General features: G+C 42.0%; 1 protein-coding gene across 4 annotated transcripts; it reads left to right on the top strand.

Annotated features, from left to right (window-relative positions):
• The first annotated feature begins 617 nt into the window (after positions 1–617).
• On the top strand, positions 618–6,789 carry LOC129048416 (amyloid beta A4 precursor protein-binding family B member 1-interacting protein-like). Of its 4 annotated transcripts, none has more exons than XM_054523156.2 (4): positions 618–1,530; positions 2,199–2,835; positions 3,797–3,900; positions 6,400–6,789. In XM_054523156.2, the coding sequence occupies exons 2-4, from the start codon at positions 2,799–2,801 to the stop codon at positions 6,763–6,765; spliced, it is 507 nt and encodes a 168-aa protein (XP_054379131.1). In that variant the 5' UTR covers positions 618–1,530; positions 2,199–2,798; the 3' UTR covers positions 6,766–6,789. The 4 variants fall into 4 exon arrangements, with proteins under 4 accessions (XP_054379131.1, XP_063583330.1, XP_054379130.2 ...); XM_063727260.1 differs by having other exon boundaries at positions 620–1,530; positions 2,633–2,835; XM_054523155.2 differs by lacking the exon at positions 618–1,530 and having other exon boundaries at positions 1,542–2,302.
• The last annotated feature ends 7,248 nt before the right edge of the window (positions 6,790–14,037 follow it).

Raw genomic sequence — 14,037 nt, 5'->3', positions numbered from 1 at the left:
AGATTAAATGAGTCACCATAATCACAAAGCAGTTCACAATACATTTACTGGGTAATTGCCAGTTAAAAGTAGCAATGATGATCACATTTAAAATCTTGTATTGTGTGGTGCTTTTCTCTTACGTAAGCCTCTTTGTTTGTTGAAGCCATAGATTCTCAGTTGCTGTATCAAGGTGATCACTAGAAAACTGTGATATACTTAGTGTATAAATTTTAGGAAATGTCCTCTATTACTCTTATTAATTTGATTGAATACATGTGTTATTTTCAAAAATGTAAATGAAATATATGTGGATTGAATATATATGTGTATGTATATATATGAAATATGATTTGACATTATAGTGTAGGCATAGCTCATGGCAATGTGATTTTCTGAAAGCAGCTGCAGAAATCTGTCATTTTTCTAGTTTGTAGAAATCTCAGAGGTTATGGGGGAAAGGGAGTTCTATGAATCTCAGACACTGTGTGAGGCAGACTTGGTTTCAGTAATTTTAGCATCATTCATTGTAAGGTGATGATCCCTAGGAACTTCATCACAGTGAGAAACCTGAAAGGTCCTAGCAGCCAGCAATGAATGAAAGGTGGGGTGGGGCTGCTGGCAGGGCGGGGCCTTGTGAGCCATGTGCCTGTGCTCTCAAGTTCCAAGTTTGTGGGGATGCATGCAGGGGATCCTGGGCCTGATTGTTTCCTCTGAACCAGGATACGGTCTGGTTGGCAGGACAACTGGCCTTCACTTGGTGGCCTTCAGTGGGTGTCCTCATTGGTTGCCTTCAGTTAGTGCCCTCAGTTGGTACCCTCAGTTGTTTCTCTTCAGTTGGTGGTCCTCAGTTGTTTCTCTTCAGTTGGTGGTCCTCAATTGGTGGTCTTCAATTGTTGGGCAGTGGTGGAAGGAGGATGAATCCGTTTGTGCTCTCTCCTCCCCCAGTCACAGCTCTCAGGCTTTTGCATCCAGGCCCTTCTAAAATAAACTGGACAGGTTGGCAGGATTTTTTAGCAGACAAGTCAGCTCAGAGTACGGGGGTGATATGGGGTGCATGCTGCTAGCGCAGTGCCACCCCATGGCCCAGGACTGCTCGTGCCAGCAATGCTTTTGCCAGCAAGAGGCGATAGGTGTTGAGCTCTGCACACTTGGGGGCAAGCAAAGGCCCAAGCTGCCCGAGAAGAGCAGGAGTGCCCCATGTGGACCACACTGAACTGTCGCATGTGCACCAAAGCCAGCCCCAATCAGGGCCAGCACGAGGGTTCTGCAGAGCCAGCCTGTGGCTCTGATGTCTATGAGTGTGCAGACAGCAAAGATGCAGCCCGCAAGATACAGGAGCAGAGGTGCCTGGAACATGCTGTCCCACAATGCCAGCCACAAATGGGGCCAGCTAAGGGTGCGGTGGGAGAAGCCGTCCTGCAGCTCTGAGATCCACAAAGTGGAGGTAGCAGTAGCACCAACTCCACTGCTTTGGAGGCTGCCAAGTCGAATTTGGGAGCCAGTGAGGGTCCTGACAGCAGCACATTGGACACCAGAAGACACCCAAAGGTAGGGAGGTGGCAGATACTGCTTAAGTTCAGGAACTCCTCTGGCCGTTGCTGACCCAAAATTCCCCCAGAGTCATCCACAGCCTGGGGCTCCTTCCTCCTGCCTGGAGTTTGCTTTCCTATGCGCAGGCCCCAAGCAGGAGGACTGGCTCTGCCTCGAGTCTTCATCCCTTCTTCTTTCCCTGCTGTGTCCAGCCAGTTTCTTACTTTCCTCCTACCTACCCCAATGCCCAGTTCTGTTTCCTCCTCTTCCTCCCCCAGGCTGGCTGAAAACTAAGTTGCAAAACACAAAATGCATACTACAGATTTCATTGCTGTAGACGAAATGTCTGACAGCTTTTCTATTTAAACTCTGGTTGTTCTCTTCATTTCTTTAAACATTAGAATAATTAAGCCTCATAATAGACGTGCCTTTGTAACTTGAAAGTACGACACTCAATTTTCACAATGAAAAAAAATTTAATTTTTCTTTTCATAAATTTTTGGCACAGGTAGCATTTAGTTATTGAGTAACTCCTTTAGTGGAGATTTGTGAGATTTTGGTGCACCCACCACCCAAGCAGTGCACACGGAATCCAATTTGTAGTCTCTTATCTTTCTCCCCCTTCCCACGGTTTTGCCCTGAGTGTCATTCTTTTCTTTGAGACTGAGTCTCATTCTGTCACCCAGGCTGGAATGCTATGTCACGACGTCAGCTCGCTGCAACCCTTGCTTCCTGAGTTCATGTGATCCTCCTGCTTCAGCCTCCCGAGTAGCTGGGATTAGAGGCGCAGGTCACGATGCCCGACTAAATTTTTTGTATTTTTAGTAGTGACTGGCTTTCACCAAATTGGCCAGTCTGTTCTCGAACTCCTGACTTCAAGAGGTCTGCCTGTCTTGGCATCCCCTCAGGCAGGGATTACAGGAATCAGCCACCAGAACCCAGCCAAACTTTCCCCTTTTTTGTCGTTTTTTTTCTAATTTCCTGAAGTCATTCTTTGAGTTGTCATGTAGATTAATGGGTTTCTCAAACTACTAGAAAACTAGTTGAAGAAATAAACAGGCAGTTTGTGAATATTAGAACAGTGGTGCTGAGCATGGCTAAAACATCTCTGCATTCACAGGGAGAGGAGCAGAAGACCTTCTGGTGTGGGCGGGGCAGCAATTCACTTGCAGGAGAAACAGCCCGGGTGTGGAGAGGTGGCCATCCTTGGCGGGATCCTTTCTAAGGAGCCGAGAAATCAATGTAGAGCTTCCTCTATCTGATTCTCTAACAACTGTAAACCTTCCATGAGTCAAGCTTTCTGTCAAAAGGACAAATTAAAAGGCAAGAAAATAAAATCGTAATACCAGGACTTTTGGGGGAAAAAAAAACCACACATCTAATTCCAGATTATTTCTGGGACCCGCACATTTTGCCCAAATCTCTGTCTGTTGTTTCTGTGTCCAATGTACTCTTGGTTGTTGGTGGTGGTGTTTATCTGTTTTTTGTTTTTTGTTGTTGTTGTTGTTTTTGTTGAGACTAAGTCTCGCTCTGTCGCCAGGCTGGAGAGCAGTGGCGTGATCTCAGCTCACTACAACCTCTACCTCCCGGGTTCAAGCAATACTCCTGCCTCAGCCTCCCGAGTAGCTGGGACTACAGGCATGCACCATCACGCCCAGCTAATTTTTGTATTTTTAGTAGAGACAGGGTTTCACCATGTTTGCCAGGATGGTCTTAATCTCTTGACCTCATAATCTGCCCACCTTGGCCTTCCAAATTGTGGGGTTTACAGGCAGGGGCCACCCCGCCCAGCCCAATATACTCTTTGTTGAGGACAATGTTCAAAATTTGTTCCTGTACTCAGCACGGTATGAAACTAGATAAATACATTTTAGGGAAATCAACAATAGAATTTTTTTGAAAGAAAATTGGTTTTCAAGGTTTATTCTTCAATTATCAAAGGTTTTCAAAAGTAAAACATACTATTCCTCTCCACAATCCCAGTTAATCCAGACCCTCCTTGGTGGGCTTTATCAAATACCGTACTCACCTTCCTGAATCTTTTGCTGAATCTCATATGAAATTTTGTCACAGAGCCTCAGATTTTTCATAAGGTTTTGTGTACCATGTCATGCCTGTGAATTGTTTTCTTTGCTTTGTTTTTATTTTTATTTTTTTGTAAGAAGTAGCCAGGAAGTATCTTTTTTTGCTTTATAGATGTAAACTGCTTTGTATTTTCAGATTAACTTTCAAGAATGTTGAAAATTCTTTGTTCACTCATCTTTTCTCGCTTCCTCCCTCTCAGGACCTATAAATGGCACCACCCAGCCCAATGGACAGATGCCCCAGGCTGCGCATTCTGTCAGTGCTGTTCTTGAAGAGGCCCAGGCACATGCTGAAACATGTAAGGTAAAATCAGCAAGCAGCTGACATACATTCTATCCAGCCGTCCCCCAAAGCCCATGTTCTCAACCATTTGCATTGTTCCAATAACTGCTCTTTTAAAAACAGAAAACACGCGGTGGCTCACGCCTGTAATTGCAGTACTTTGGGAGGCTGAAACAGGAGAAGTGCTTGAGCTTCAGAGTTCCAGACCAGCCTGGGCAACAGAACAAGGGCTCATCTCTACTAGAAATCAAAAAATTAGCCAGGCATGGTGGCGTGCACCTGTGGTCCTAGCTACTTGGGTGGCTGAGGTGTTTGAATTGCTTGAGCCCAGGATTTCAAGGCTGCGGTGAGCTGTGATCATACCACTGCACTCCAGCCTACGTGATAGATAAATACCTTGTCATAAAAAAAGAAAAAAAGATAAAAATGGGTTGCATTTTCTATTTTCCCCATTAATGTCCTACATACATCCCCAGGGTGATGGAGGAGAAAATACATTGTAAAATAATAGCCAATAGGTATGACATCCTCCATAACATTTTTTCAACCAAATAGATCAGTGAGGATTCACTTAAATCTATCTTAAAATCATAGCTAATAATCATGATTTAGTTACTAATCTAGTTCAAAACCTCTCAGTTGACTGTATAAATTCTGCTGAATATTTCTCATATGTGATTCAAAACAATCTTAAATAACTGTGACAATAGCATATCACCCAGCTAGGACAGGCAGGGTGCTTCACTTTAGCAATTTTTCACTTCTTTCACCTCTTCATGTTGTCCATCAGTCAGTGGTGAAAACAACTAAATCTTGGTATTTATTGAACTTCATATAATTCTGACAACCACTGCAGGCCTGTAAAAGTTGTATTTCTTTAATGTTCTCATTATCTTCTCAAGCCTGTGCTTCTCATGCAATGTACTTTCAGCTGTTATTATTTTCATTATTTCTATAATGCCAATCGAAGGAAAGCATTTAAAAATGCTGAAAGAAATAAAAGAATCCCAGAATAGAAATCACTTAACTATATGTGAACATCAATACCCAAGCTGCCTGTTCAGAAATTTTTTAAAAAGGAAAAAGTACATTGCCAGTTAATTAGCTTATCATCCTAAGTAAATAAACTAAATAAAATAGAAACTAAATCAGAAGGCACTTCATTAGAAAAAAAAACTTCCAAATTTAATCTTCAGTGGTAACAGGCTATTAAGCAGAGGAAGAAATAAACTGGAACCCTGATGAAATGTAAATTGGAATGATAATTATCACTAAAACAGAGGGATGCAATCCAGCTGCCTGGGGACATTTCATTATATAAATACAAATTATTATTATCTATGCCAGTATTGGCAGGGGAAGGGCTATGCCTCTAATAGACTTTAGCCAGATTTGGCATTCTGGTTTCTACCAGTAGCACGCTGGTGATTTTTCTTTTCAGAACTCATATATGTATCTCATTTGATCTCATCACGATCTGAGACACAGGTCATAATAGGGACTAGAGGGCACATTTTATACCCGGTGAACCAGCCAACTTTCATGCAGTTGAGAAAAAGTAAACTGTCCAGGTGAGGCGGCTCACACCTGTAATTCCAGCATTTTGGGAGGCCAAGGTGGACAGATCACTTGAGCCCGGGAGTTGGAGACCAGCCTGGGCAACATGGCAAAAAGCCAGCTCTACAAAAAATACAAAAATTAGCTGGGCATGGCGGCACATGCTTGTCATCCCAGCCACTTGGGAGGCTGAGGCATGAGGATCACTGAGCCCTAGAGGCAGAGGTTGCAGTGAGTCGAGCTTGCACCACTGCACTCCAGCCTAGGTGACACAGCAAGATCCTGTCACAAAAAAAAAAAAAAAAAAAAGACCAGGTGCGGCGGCTCATGCCTGTAATCCCAGCACTTTGGGAGGCAGAGGCAGGGCAGATCATGAGGTCAGGAGTTCAAGACCAGCCTGACCAACATGGTGAAACCCCATCTCCACTAAAAATACAAACTTAGCTGGAGGTGGTAGCCAGCGCCTGTAGTCCCAGCTACTCGGGAGGCTGAGGCAGGAGAATCGCTTAAACCCAGGAGGCGGAGGTTGCAGTGAGCCAAGATGGCGCCACTGCACTCCAGCCCGGGCGACAGAGCAAAACTCTTTCTCAATAATAATAATAATAATAATAATAATAATAAAGGCCAATTAGAGTCATTTCCCTATTCCAGAGCAAAGATGAGCTCATGAACAACTAGGGTTCTCAGTGACTGAGGGACGGGGGCCCCCCAGGCGGCAGACAGAGACCTCACATATCTATGCCATGGTCTTGTCCACTGGGGCTGTTTTGTCAAGAATAAAGAATGCTACTCAGGAGACTGAGGCGGGAGGATCGCTCAGGAGGTCGAGGTTGTGGTGAGCCCAGATCGCGCCGTGCACTCAGCCTGGGTGACAGAGTGAGACCCTGTCCCCATTAATTAATAACAATAAATTAAAATTTCAAAAATTTTAAAATAATAAATGCTGCTGTCGCTTGGTTGCAGGATCAGAAGCCAGCCCTCGGGAACCGCCAGGAGCCAGGAGCACCCCGGGCCCCGCAAGGCCCCAAGTCCAGCCTGCCCCACCCGCTCCGGTGCAGAGGTCCTGGGACACCCGTGGCAGCCCCGCCACACCCCCCAAGGCCAAGGGCACAGGCAGCAGGGGCTTCCCCGCCCCGCCCGACTGCTTCCTGCCGCCACAGCCACCAATGCCGCCCCTGGAGTACCCAGAGCTCTCGCCGCCTCCCCCGGACTTCATGGAGACGCCCCTGGACTTCGTGTTCCCTCCCCTCGCTGTCGCCAAGAGGCCTCCTATGCCCCACCCCCCCAACAGGCAGGAAGCATCAAGGTTCACAAGCAGCAAATGAATAAAAGTTAAACGTTCTTCCTACTGTATTTCTATAAGGATTATTGGGTCAGTCGATCTTGAGGTCAACACTATAATTAAAACTAGCTTTCACCATCCCATGCCTTCTTAAGTCTTGGTGACCTTAGATTTTCATCTCTACCTCTGCGACCTTCAGAATTTTCAGGAAAATAGAGGAAAACGAGAAAACATGACAATCTCTTTCTCTGAGATTCCCGTTGCTTGGGGCCCACTTTTTTGTTTTTTTTTGGTTTTTTTTTTTGTTTTGTTTTTTTTGAGATGGAGTCTTGCTCTGTTGCCCAAGCTGGAGTGCAGTGGCGCGATCTCGGCTCACTGCAAGCTCCGCCTCCCGGGTTCACGCCATTCTCCTGCCTCAGCCTCCCCAGTAGCTGGGACTACAGGCGCCCGCCACAGCGCCCGGCTAATTTTTTGTATTTTTAGTAGAGACGGGGTTTCACCGTGTTAGCCAGGATGTGGTCTTGATCTCCTGACCTCGTGATCCGCCCGCCTCGGCCTCCCAAAGTGCTGGGATTACAGGCGTGAGCCACCGCGCCCGGCCTGGTTTTGCTTTTTTAATGCTTGAATAACAGTAATTTAAAAAATAGTTATTCAGATAGTTTTTGAATTCTCTATTATTACAATGCTGTAAGTATCCTGTAAATAAGAATGTAGGGGCAGGTAAAAGCAATCTTACCGATGTATATTTCAGTCTGGAATGCTTTCCCTCAGGGATACATTTAATGCCCAATTTATCCTAGGCTCTTGTTACCTATATCTCTTCTCTTTCAAATTGGCTTCTGATGGGCTAAAAGGCTATTTTCTTAAAATTAAGGAAGGTAGTTAATGGTATGTTTTAATATTTGGAGAAGAGTAAGCTGTAGATCATGCTGTCTCAACCCATGGGCTTCCACGGCCCAGGACAACTTTGAATGCTGCCCAACAAATATTAAAACATTATAAGCTCTTTGCAGGGCACGGTGACTCACACCTGTAATCCCAGCACTATTGGGAGGCCAAGGCTGGCAGATCACTTGAGGTCAGGAGTTCGAGACCAGCTTGGCCAACATGGCAAAACCTTATCCGTACTAAAAATACAAAAATTAGCCAGGTGCGGTGACACATGCCTGTAATCCCAGCAACTCCAGAGGCTGAGGTGGGAGAATCCTTTGAACCCAGGAGGTGGAGGCTGCAGTGAGCTGAGATCTTGCTACTGCACTCAATCCTGGACGACAGGGCAAGACTTTCTCTTTAAAAAATTATGAGCTCTTTTTGCAATTTTTTTTTTTCAGCTGATCAGCTATTGCTAGTGTTAGTGCATCATATGTGTGTCCCAGGGAAGCTAAAAGATTGGACACCCCTGCAGGCTAAATGGAAATTTAAAATGAAGCGAATTTAGTTTTAAAACCAAAATATTTATGAATTAGAACTGGCAAGGTGTTCTTAAGTTTTCTGAGTATATGCTTGAAATAGGATAGAAGGTAAATTTGCTTTACATTAAATTTTATCTCAGGAACAGTAACTCTCCAGTTGTAGTATATTATGATCTTTTGATGTCAGATATAGTAATAATATGGCTTTTCTTTTTAAAAATTTTTTTTAAAATTTTGTTTTACTTTAAGTTCCAGGATACATATGCAGAATGTGCAGATTTGTTACATAGGTAAACGTGTGTCATGGTGGTTTGCTGAACCTATCAACCCATCACCTAAATATTAAGCCCAGCATGCGTTAGCTATCTGTCCTGATGCTCTCCTTCCCCTCAATCCCCCACAACAGGCCCCAGTGTATGTTGTTCCCCTCTTTGTGCCCATGTGAAAAACACAGCTTTTCTGATACCTGACTACATAATGGTCATTATGCAGATCTCTGGGACAATACAGGAAAGGTTCAGCAAAGAGAGCTGTGAAAGTTGTCAGAATCAAAATGGAGTCACTCATGTTAAGAAAACGCTGACAAATAGAACCAGGCAAGTCCATGAATAGAGGGTTCTCATGAGGATCGTCAACTCTGTGATTTTCACTCAAGTGGAACACCATCTTTGGTGTCTGACTGAGAGGTCTTTACAAGTACCAGCTATACCTGAGTGGGGTTATTTAGATTGATCCCGAAAATGCAGCAAACTTTGTTCCTTTATGAAAATTTTAGTGAGATACTGGAGGCGGGGGGAGTGCAAAAGCTGGGGTGAAATTGGACATTAGAGAGGAAGTGCAAGGATAATAATATATTATGAACAATATATAATTAATAGTATAGGGCAGTAATGCTACATTACAGCTTATGAAAACTCCATAATTTCTTTGATAGTGCTGCCACTGGGGAAAGACCCATGTAATAGGCCAACTGCAACAAAAACCACAGGGTTTGGAAGAGTTTACAGAAAATATGATTTAACCTGTCACATGATGGAATATGAGCTTACATTTTACAGTGGGTCCTCAAAGAGGAGAATGAACATTTAAGCCACATTGTTTTTTGATCATAGAAATCTTGGCTGGTATGATACTGAAATGACCCAAGTCCATGATAATTGAGCCTTTGAAGTGTGCTTGAGACTTATGGCTTGATGTCTGATCCATTTTTACCAACAGTTTATGTGTGCTTGGGTACAATGTAGTATACCTGTTCCTTAGAACAAGCTTGTTTAGCATGTTCCACAAATCTTCTGCCTGCAGCCTGTTATCTGGTCTGTTGCATCCACCAATTACTAAGAAGGATGTTTTAAAATCTTCTGAGGGCAGATTTGTCAATATCTTTTCATTGTTCTGGCGAATTGTGCCTTATATATTCTGACACTGTTTATTATTAAGTGTAAACAAAAATTATGTATATGACTTCCTGGTGAATTGAACCATCTATCACCATGCAATGTTTTCTGCTTTTTATCTTGTACTCATGCAGCTGTATCATCTTTTTTCAGGGTTTTGCCTGACACATCTATTCATGCACTTTCAAACTCTCTATGTTCTATGTTTGCCACTTTTAATGACATACGGCGGATTTTGTTGTGTTTATATCTAGTTCAGGAATTATTATCTTTTAACTGCAATTTTATTCTTTTTACTTTTTAAATTTTCTTTCTTTCCTTTTTTTTTTTTTTTTTAAGAGACAGTGTCTCATTCTGTCACCCAGGCTGGAGTGCAGTGGTGCGATCACAGCTCACTGCAGCCTCAACATTCTGGGCTCAAGCCATCCTCTTGCCTCAGGCTCCCGAGTAGCTGGTACTACAGGCTTATGCCATCATGCCTGGCTAATTCTTATTTTTTGTAGAGATAGGAGTCTCACCATGTCATCTAGGCTGGTCCCTAACTCCTGGCCTCAAGCAATCCTTCTGCCCTGGCCTCCCAAAGTGTTGGAATTACAGGTATGAGCCACCACGAATGGCCTCTTCGTATGACTCATACTGTGATTATATATTTGTATTTGTTTTTAACATCTTATTTTGTACTTCCTATTACCCTGGATTTTTCTGGGGTTTTTATCTTCCTTTTTTGTCTACTTCACGTGATTAGGATTTTTCTCTTACTCCCCTTTTTAAGCTTCTTGTTGAAAAGTTATATACTGTGTCTATTCTTTTGATGGCTAGTTATAATGATAATATCCACACTCAATAATGTCCCAAGTTAAACAACTTTAACCTAGGAAACACACGGAGTTTGGAACACTTTGGTTTCAAACACACACACACACACACACACACACACACACATTATTGCCTAGTAGTTGAGTTATGGCTGACTTCTTTTTTCCTAAAGTATATTTATTTCTTTTAATGGCTAGTTATAATGATAATATCCATACTCAATAAAGTCCCAAGTTAAACAACTTTAACCTAGGAAATACACAGACTTTGGAACACTTTGGTTTCAAACACACACACACACACACACACACAATTATTGCCTAGTAGTTGAGTTATAGCTGACTTCTTTTTTTCCTAGAGTATCTTTATTTTACCTCATTCTTCAAAGATGGTTTCAGTGGGTGTAAAATTCCAATTGGCAGTAAAAACTCAGCTTTTTGAGGGAATTGTCCCCACTGTCTTCTCCCTTTCACTCTTGCTGTTGAGAAGTCAGCTGTCAAATTATTGTTTCTATTAGGTCATCTCTTTGTTTCCCCTCTGCATGATTTTAAGACCTTTTCTTCGTCTTTGATGCATACAGTAGGTATAACTGTGGGTTTCTTTTTACTTAAGTTGCCTGATATTTTACTGAGGTTTCTGAATCTAGAAATATCTGTCTTTCACTATTCCAGAAAAATGTAATTTATATTGTTTTCAAACATTGCCTGTCCTTATTCGCTTCTTCTAAAACTCTAATGAAATATATGTTAGATCTTCTAACACTAGCCTCCCTATCTCTTAATTGTGTATATTTTCCATTTCTTTATCAATTCTGGGTATATTAATCAGACATTAACTTCTATTCACTAATTCTTTTCTTCAGCACAATGTAATCTACCTTAAAGCCATCCATTTCTGGTTTCTGTTTTTTGAAATAGACTTTACGTTTTAGAGCAGTATTAGATTCACAGCAAAATTGAGCAAAAAGTATTGGGAGTTCCCATTTGTCCCCTGTCCCCACACATGCACAGCCTCCTCCACTATCAAAATGCTACAAAAATCGTACTGAAACAATTGAGGAACCTACATTGACACATCAGTAGTACCCAAAGTCCACAGTTTACTTCAGGTTTACTCTTGATGTTGCACAATCTATGGGTTTTCAGAAATGTACAATGACATGTATCCACCATTATAGAATCATATAGATTAGTTTCCCTGTCCTAAAAATCCTATGTTCTGCCTATTAATCTCTCCCTCCCCTTTAAACCCTGGAAACCACTGGTCTTTTTTACTGTCTCCGTAATTATACCATTTCCAAAATATATAGTTAGAATCACAGTATGTAGCCATTTCTAATTGATTTCTTTTCCTTAATAATATGCATTTATGGTTCCTCCATGTCTTAGTCTATTTTCTGTTCCTACAGCAGAATACATGGGTAGTTTATTTTAAAAAGAGATGTATTTTGGATCATGCTTCTGGAGCCTGGGAACTCCAAAGAGCATGGTGCCAGTGTCTGGGGAAGGCCCACTGACTGTATCATATCGTGGCAGATAAGTGGAAGGAGAAGTGGCTGCATGAAAAAGGGGGACAAACCAGGAGAGGCAACCTTGCTCATAACAACCCAATCTCGTGGGAACTAATGCATTCCCATGAGAACTAACCCCATAGAACCTGAAAGAGATTAATCCATCTTAATGACTCTTAAAGCACCTCCCACCACTGCCACTTTGGGGACCAAGCCTAAACATGAGTTTTGGAAGGGCCAATCCATAGTCAAACCATAGCACTCCATTATCTTTTCATGCCTTGATAATTCATTTCTCCTTTATTTAACTTTTTTTTTTTTTGAGATGGGGTCTCATTCTATCATCCAGGTTGGAATGCAGTGGCGTGATCTTGGCTTCATTTCTTCTTATCACTGAATAATATTCCATTGTCTGGATGGACCATAGTTCATTTATTAATTCCCCTATTGCTGGACATCTTGGTTGCCACCAAATTTTAGCAATTATGGATAAAGCTGCTAGAAACTTGTGTGCAGACACTTGTGTGAATATCAGTTTTCAACTCACTTAAGCAAATAGGAGTGCAATTGCAGGCTCATATGGAAAAAGCTGTGTTTAGTTGTGTAAGAAACTGCCAACCTGTCTTCTAAAGTGGCTGTTTCATTTTGCTTTCCCTCCAAGAATAAATGAGATTTCTTATTGCTCCCCATCCTTGTCACTGTTTGGTATTGTCAGTGTTTTGTATTTAAGCATTTCAATAGGTAGGTAGTGGTATCAATTTTAATTTGCTATTTCCTAATGACATATGATGTTGAGCAATTTTTTCATATGCCTATTAGCCAACTGTACATCTTCTTTGGTGAGGTGTGTGTTCAGATCTTTTGTCAACTTTTTAACTGGGTTATTCCTTTTCTTATTTTTTTTTTAGATTAGTTTTTTTTGTTTTTGGTTTTGGTTTTTTTTCCTTTTTTATTATTATTATACTTTAAGTTTTAGGGTACATGTGCACAATGTGCAGGTTAGTTACATATGTATACATGTGCCATGCTGGTGTGCTGCACCCATTAACTCATCATTTAGCATTAGGTATATCTCCTAATGCTATCCCTCCCCCCTCCCCCCACCCCACAACAGTCCCCAGAGTGTGATGTCCCCCTTCCTGTGTCCATGTGTTCTCACTGTTCAATTCCCGCCTATGAGTGAGAACATGCAGTGTTTGGTTTTTTGTCCTTGCGATAGTTTACTGACAATGATGATTTCCAATTTCATCCACATCCCTACAAAGGACATGAACTCATCCTTTTTCATGGCTGCATAGTATTCCATGGTGTGTATGTGCCACATTTTCTTAATCCAGTCTATCATTGATGGACATTTGGGTTGGTTCCAAGTCTTTGCTATTGTGAATAGTGCCACAATAAACATACGTGTGCTTGTGTCTTTATAGCAGCATGATTTATAGTCCTTTGGGTATGTACCCAGTAATGGGATGGCTGGGTCAAATGGTATTTCTAGTTGGAGATCCCTGAGGAATCGCCACACTGACTTCCACAATGGTTGAACTAGTTTACAGTCCCACCAACAGTGTAAAAGTGTTCCTATTTCTCCACATCCTCTCCAGCACCTGTTGTTTCCTGACTTTTTAATGATTGCCATTCTAACTGGTGTGAGATGGTATCTCATTGTGGTTTTGATTTGCATTTCTCTGATGGCCAGTGATGGTGAGCCATGTGTTTGTTGGCTGCATAAATGTCTTCTTTTAAGAAGTGTCTGTTCATGTCCTTTGCCCACTTTTTGATGGGGTTGTTTGTTTTTTTCTCGTAAATTTGTTTGAATTCATTGTAGATTCTGGATATTAGCCCTTTGTCAGATGAGTAGGTTGCGAAAATTTTCTCCCATTTTGTAGGTTGCCTGTTCACTCTGATGGTAGTTTCTTTTGCTGTGCAGAAGCTCTTTAGTTTAATTAGATCCCATTTGTCAATTTTGGCTTTTGTTGCCATTGCTTTTGGTGTTTTAGACATGAAGTCCTTGCCCATGCCTATGTCCTGAATGGTAATGCCTAGGTTTTCTTCTAGGGTTTTTATGGTTTTAGGTCTAACGTTTAAGTCTTTAATCCATCTTGAATTAATTTTTGTATAAGGTGTAAGGAAGGGATCCAGTTTCAGCTTTCTACATATGGCTGGCCAGTTTTCCCAGCTTATTGTTGT

Source organism: Pongo abelii, chromosome 8 (assembly GCF_028885655.2).
Source record: "Pongo abelii isolate AG06213 chromosome 8, NHGRI_mPonAbe1-v2.0_pri, whole genome shotgun sequence".
Taxonomy (NCBI): domain Eukaryota; kingdom Metazoa; phylum Chordata; class Mammalia; order Primates; family Hominidae; genus Pongo; species Pongo abelii.
Note: the sequence above shows the minus strand (reverse complement) of the source record. Positions and strands in the feature narration are given on the sequence as shown.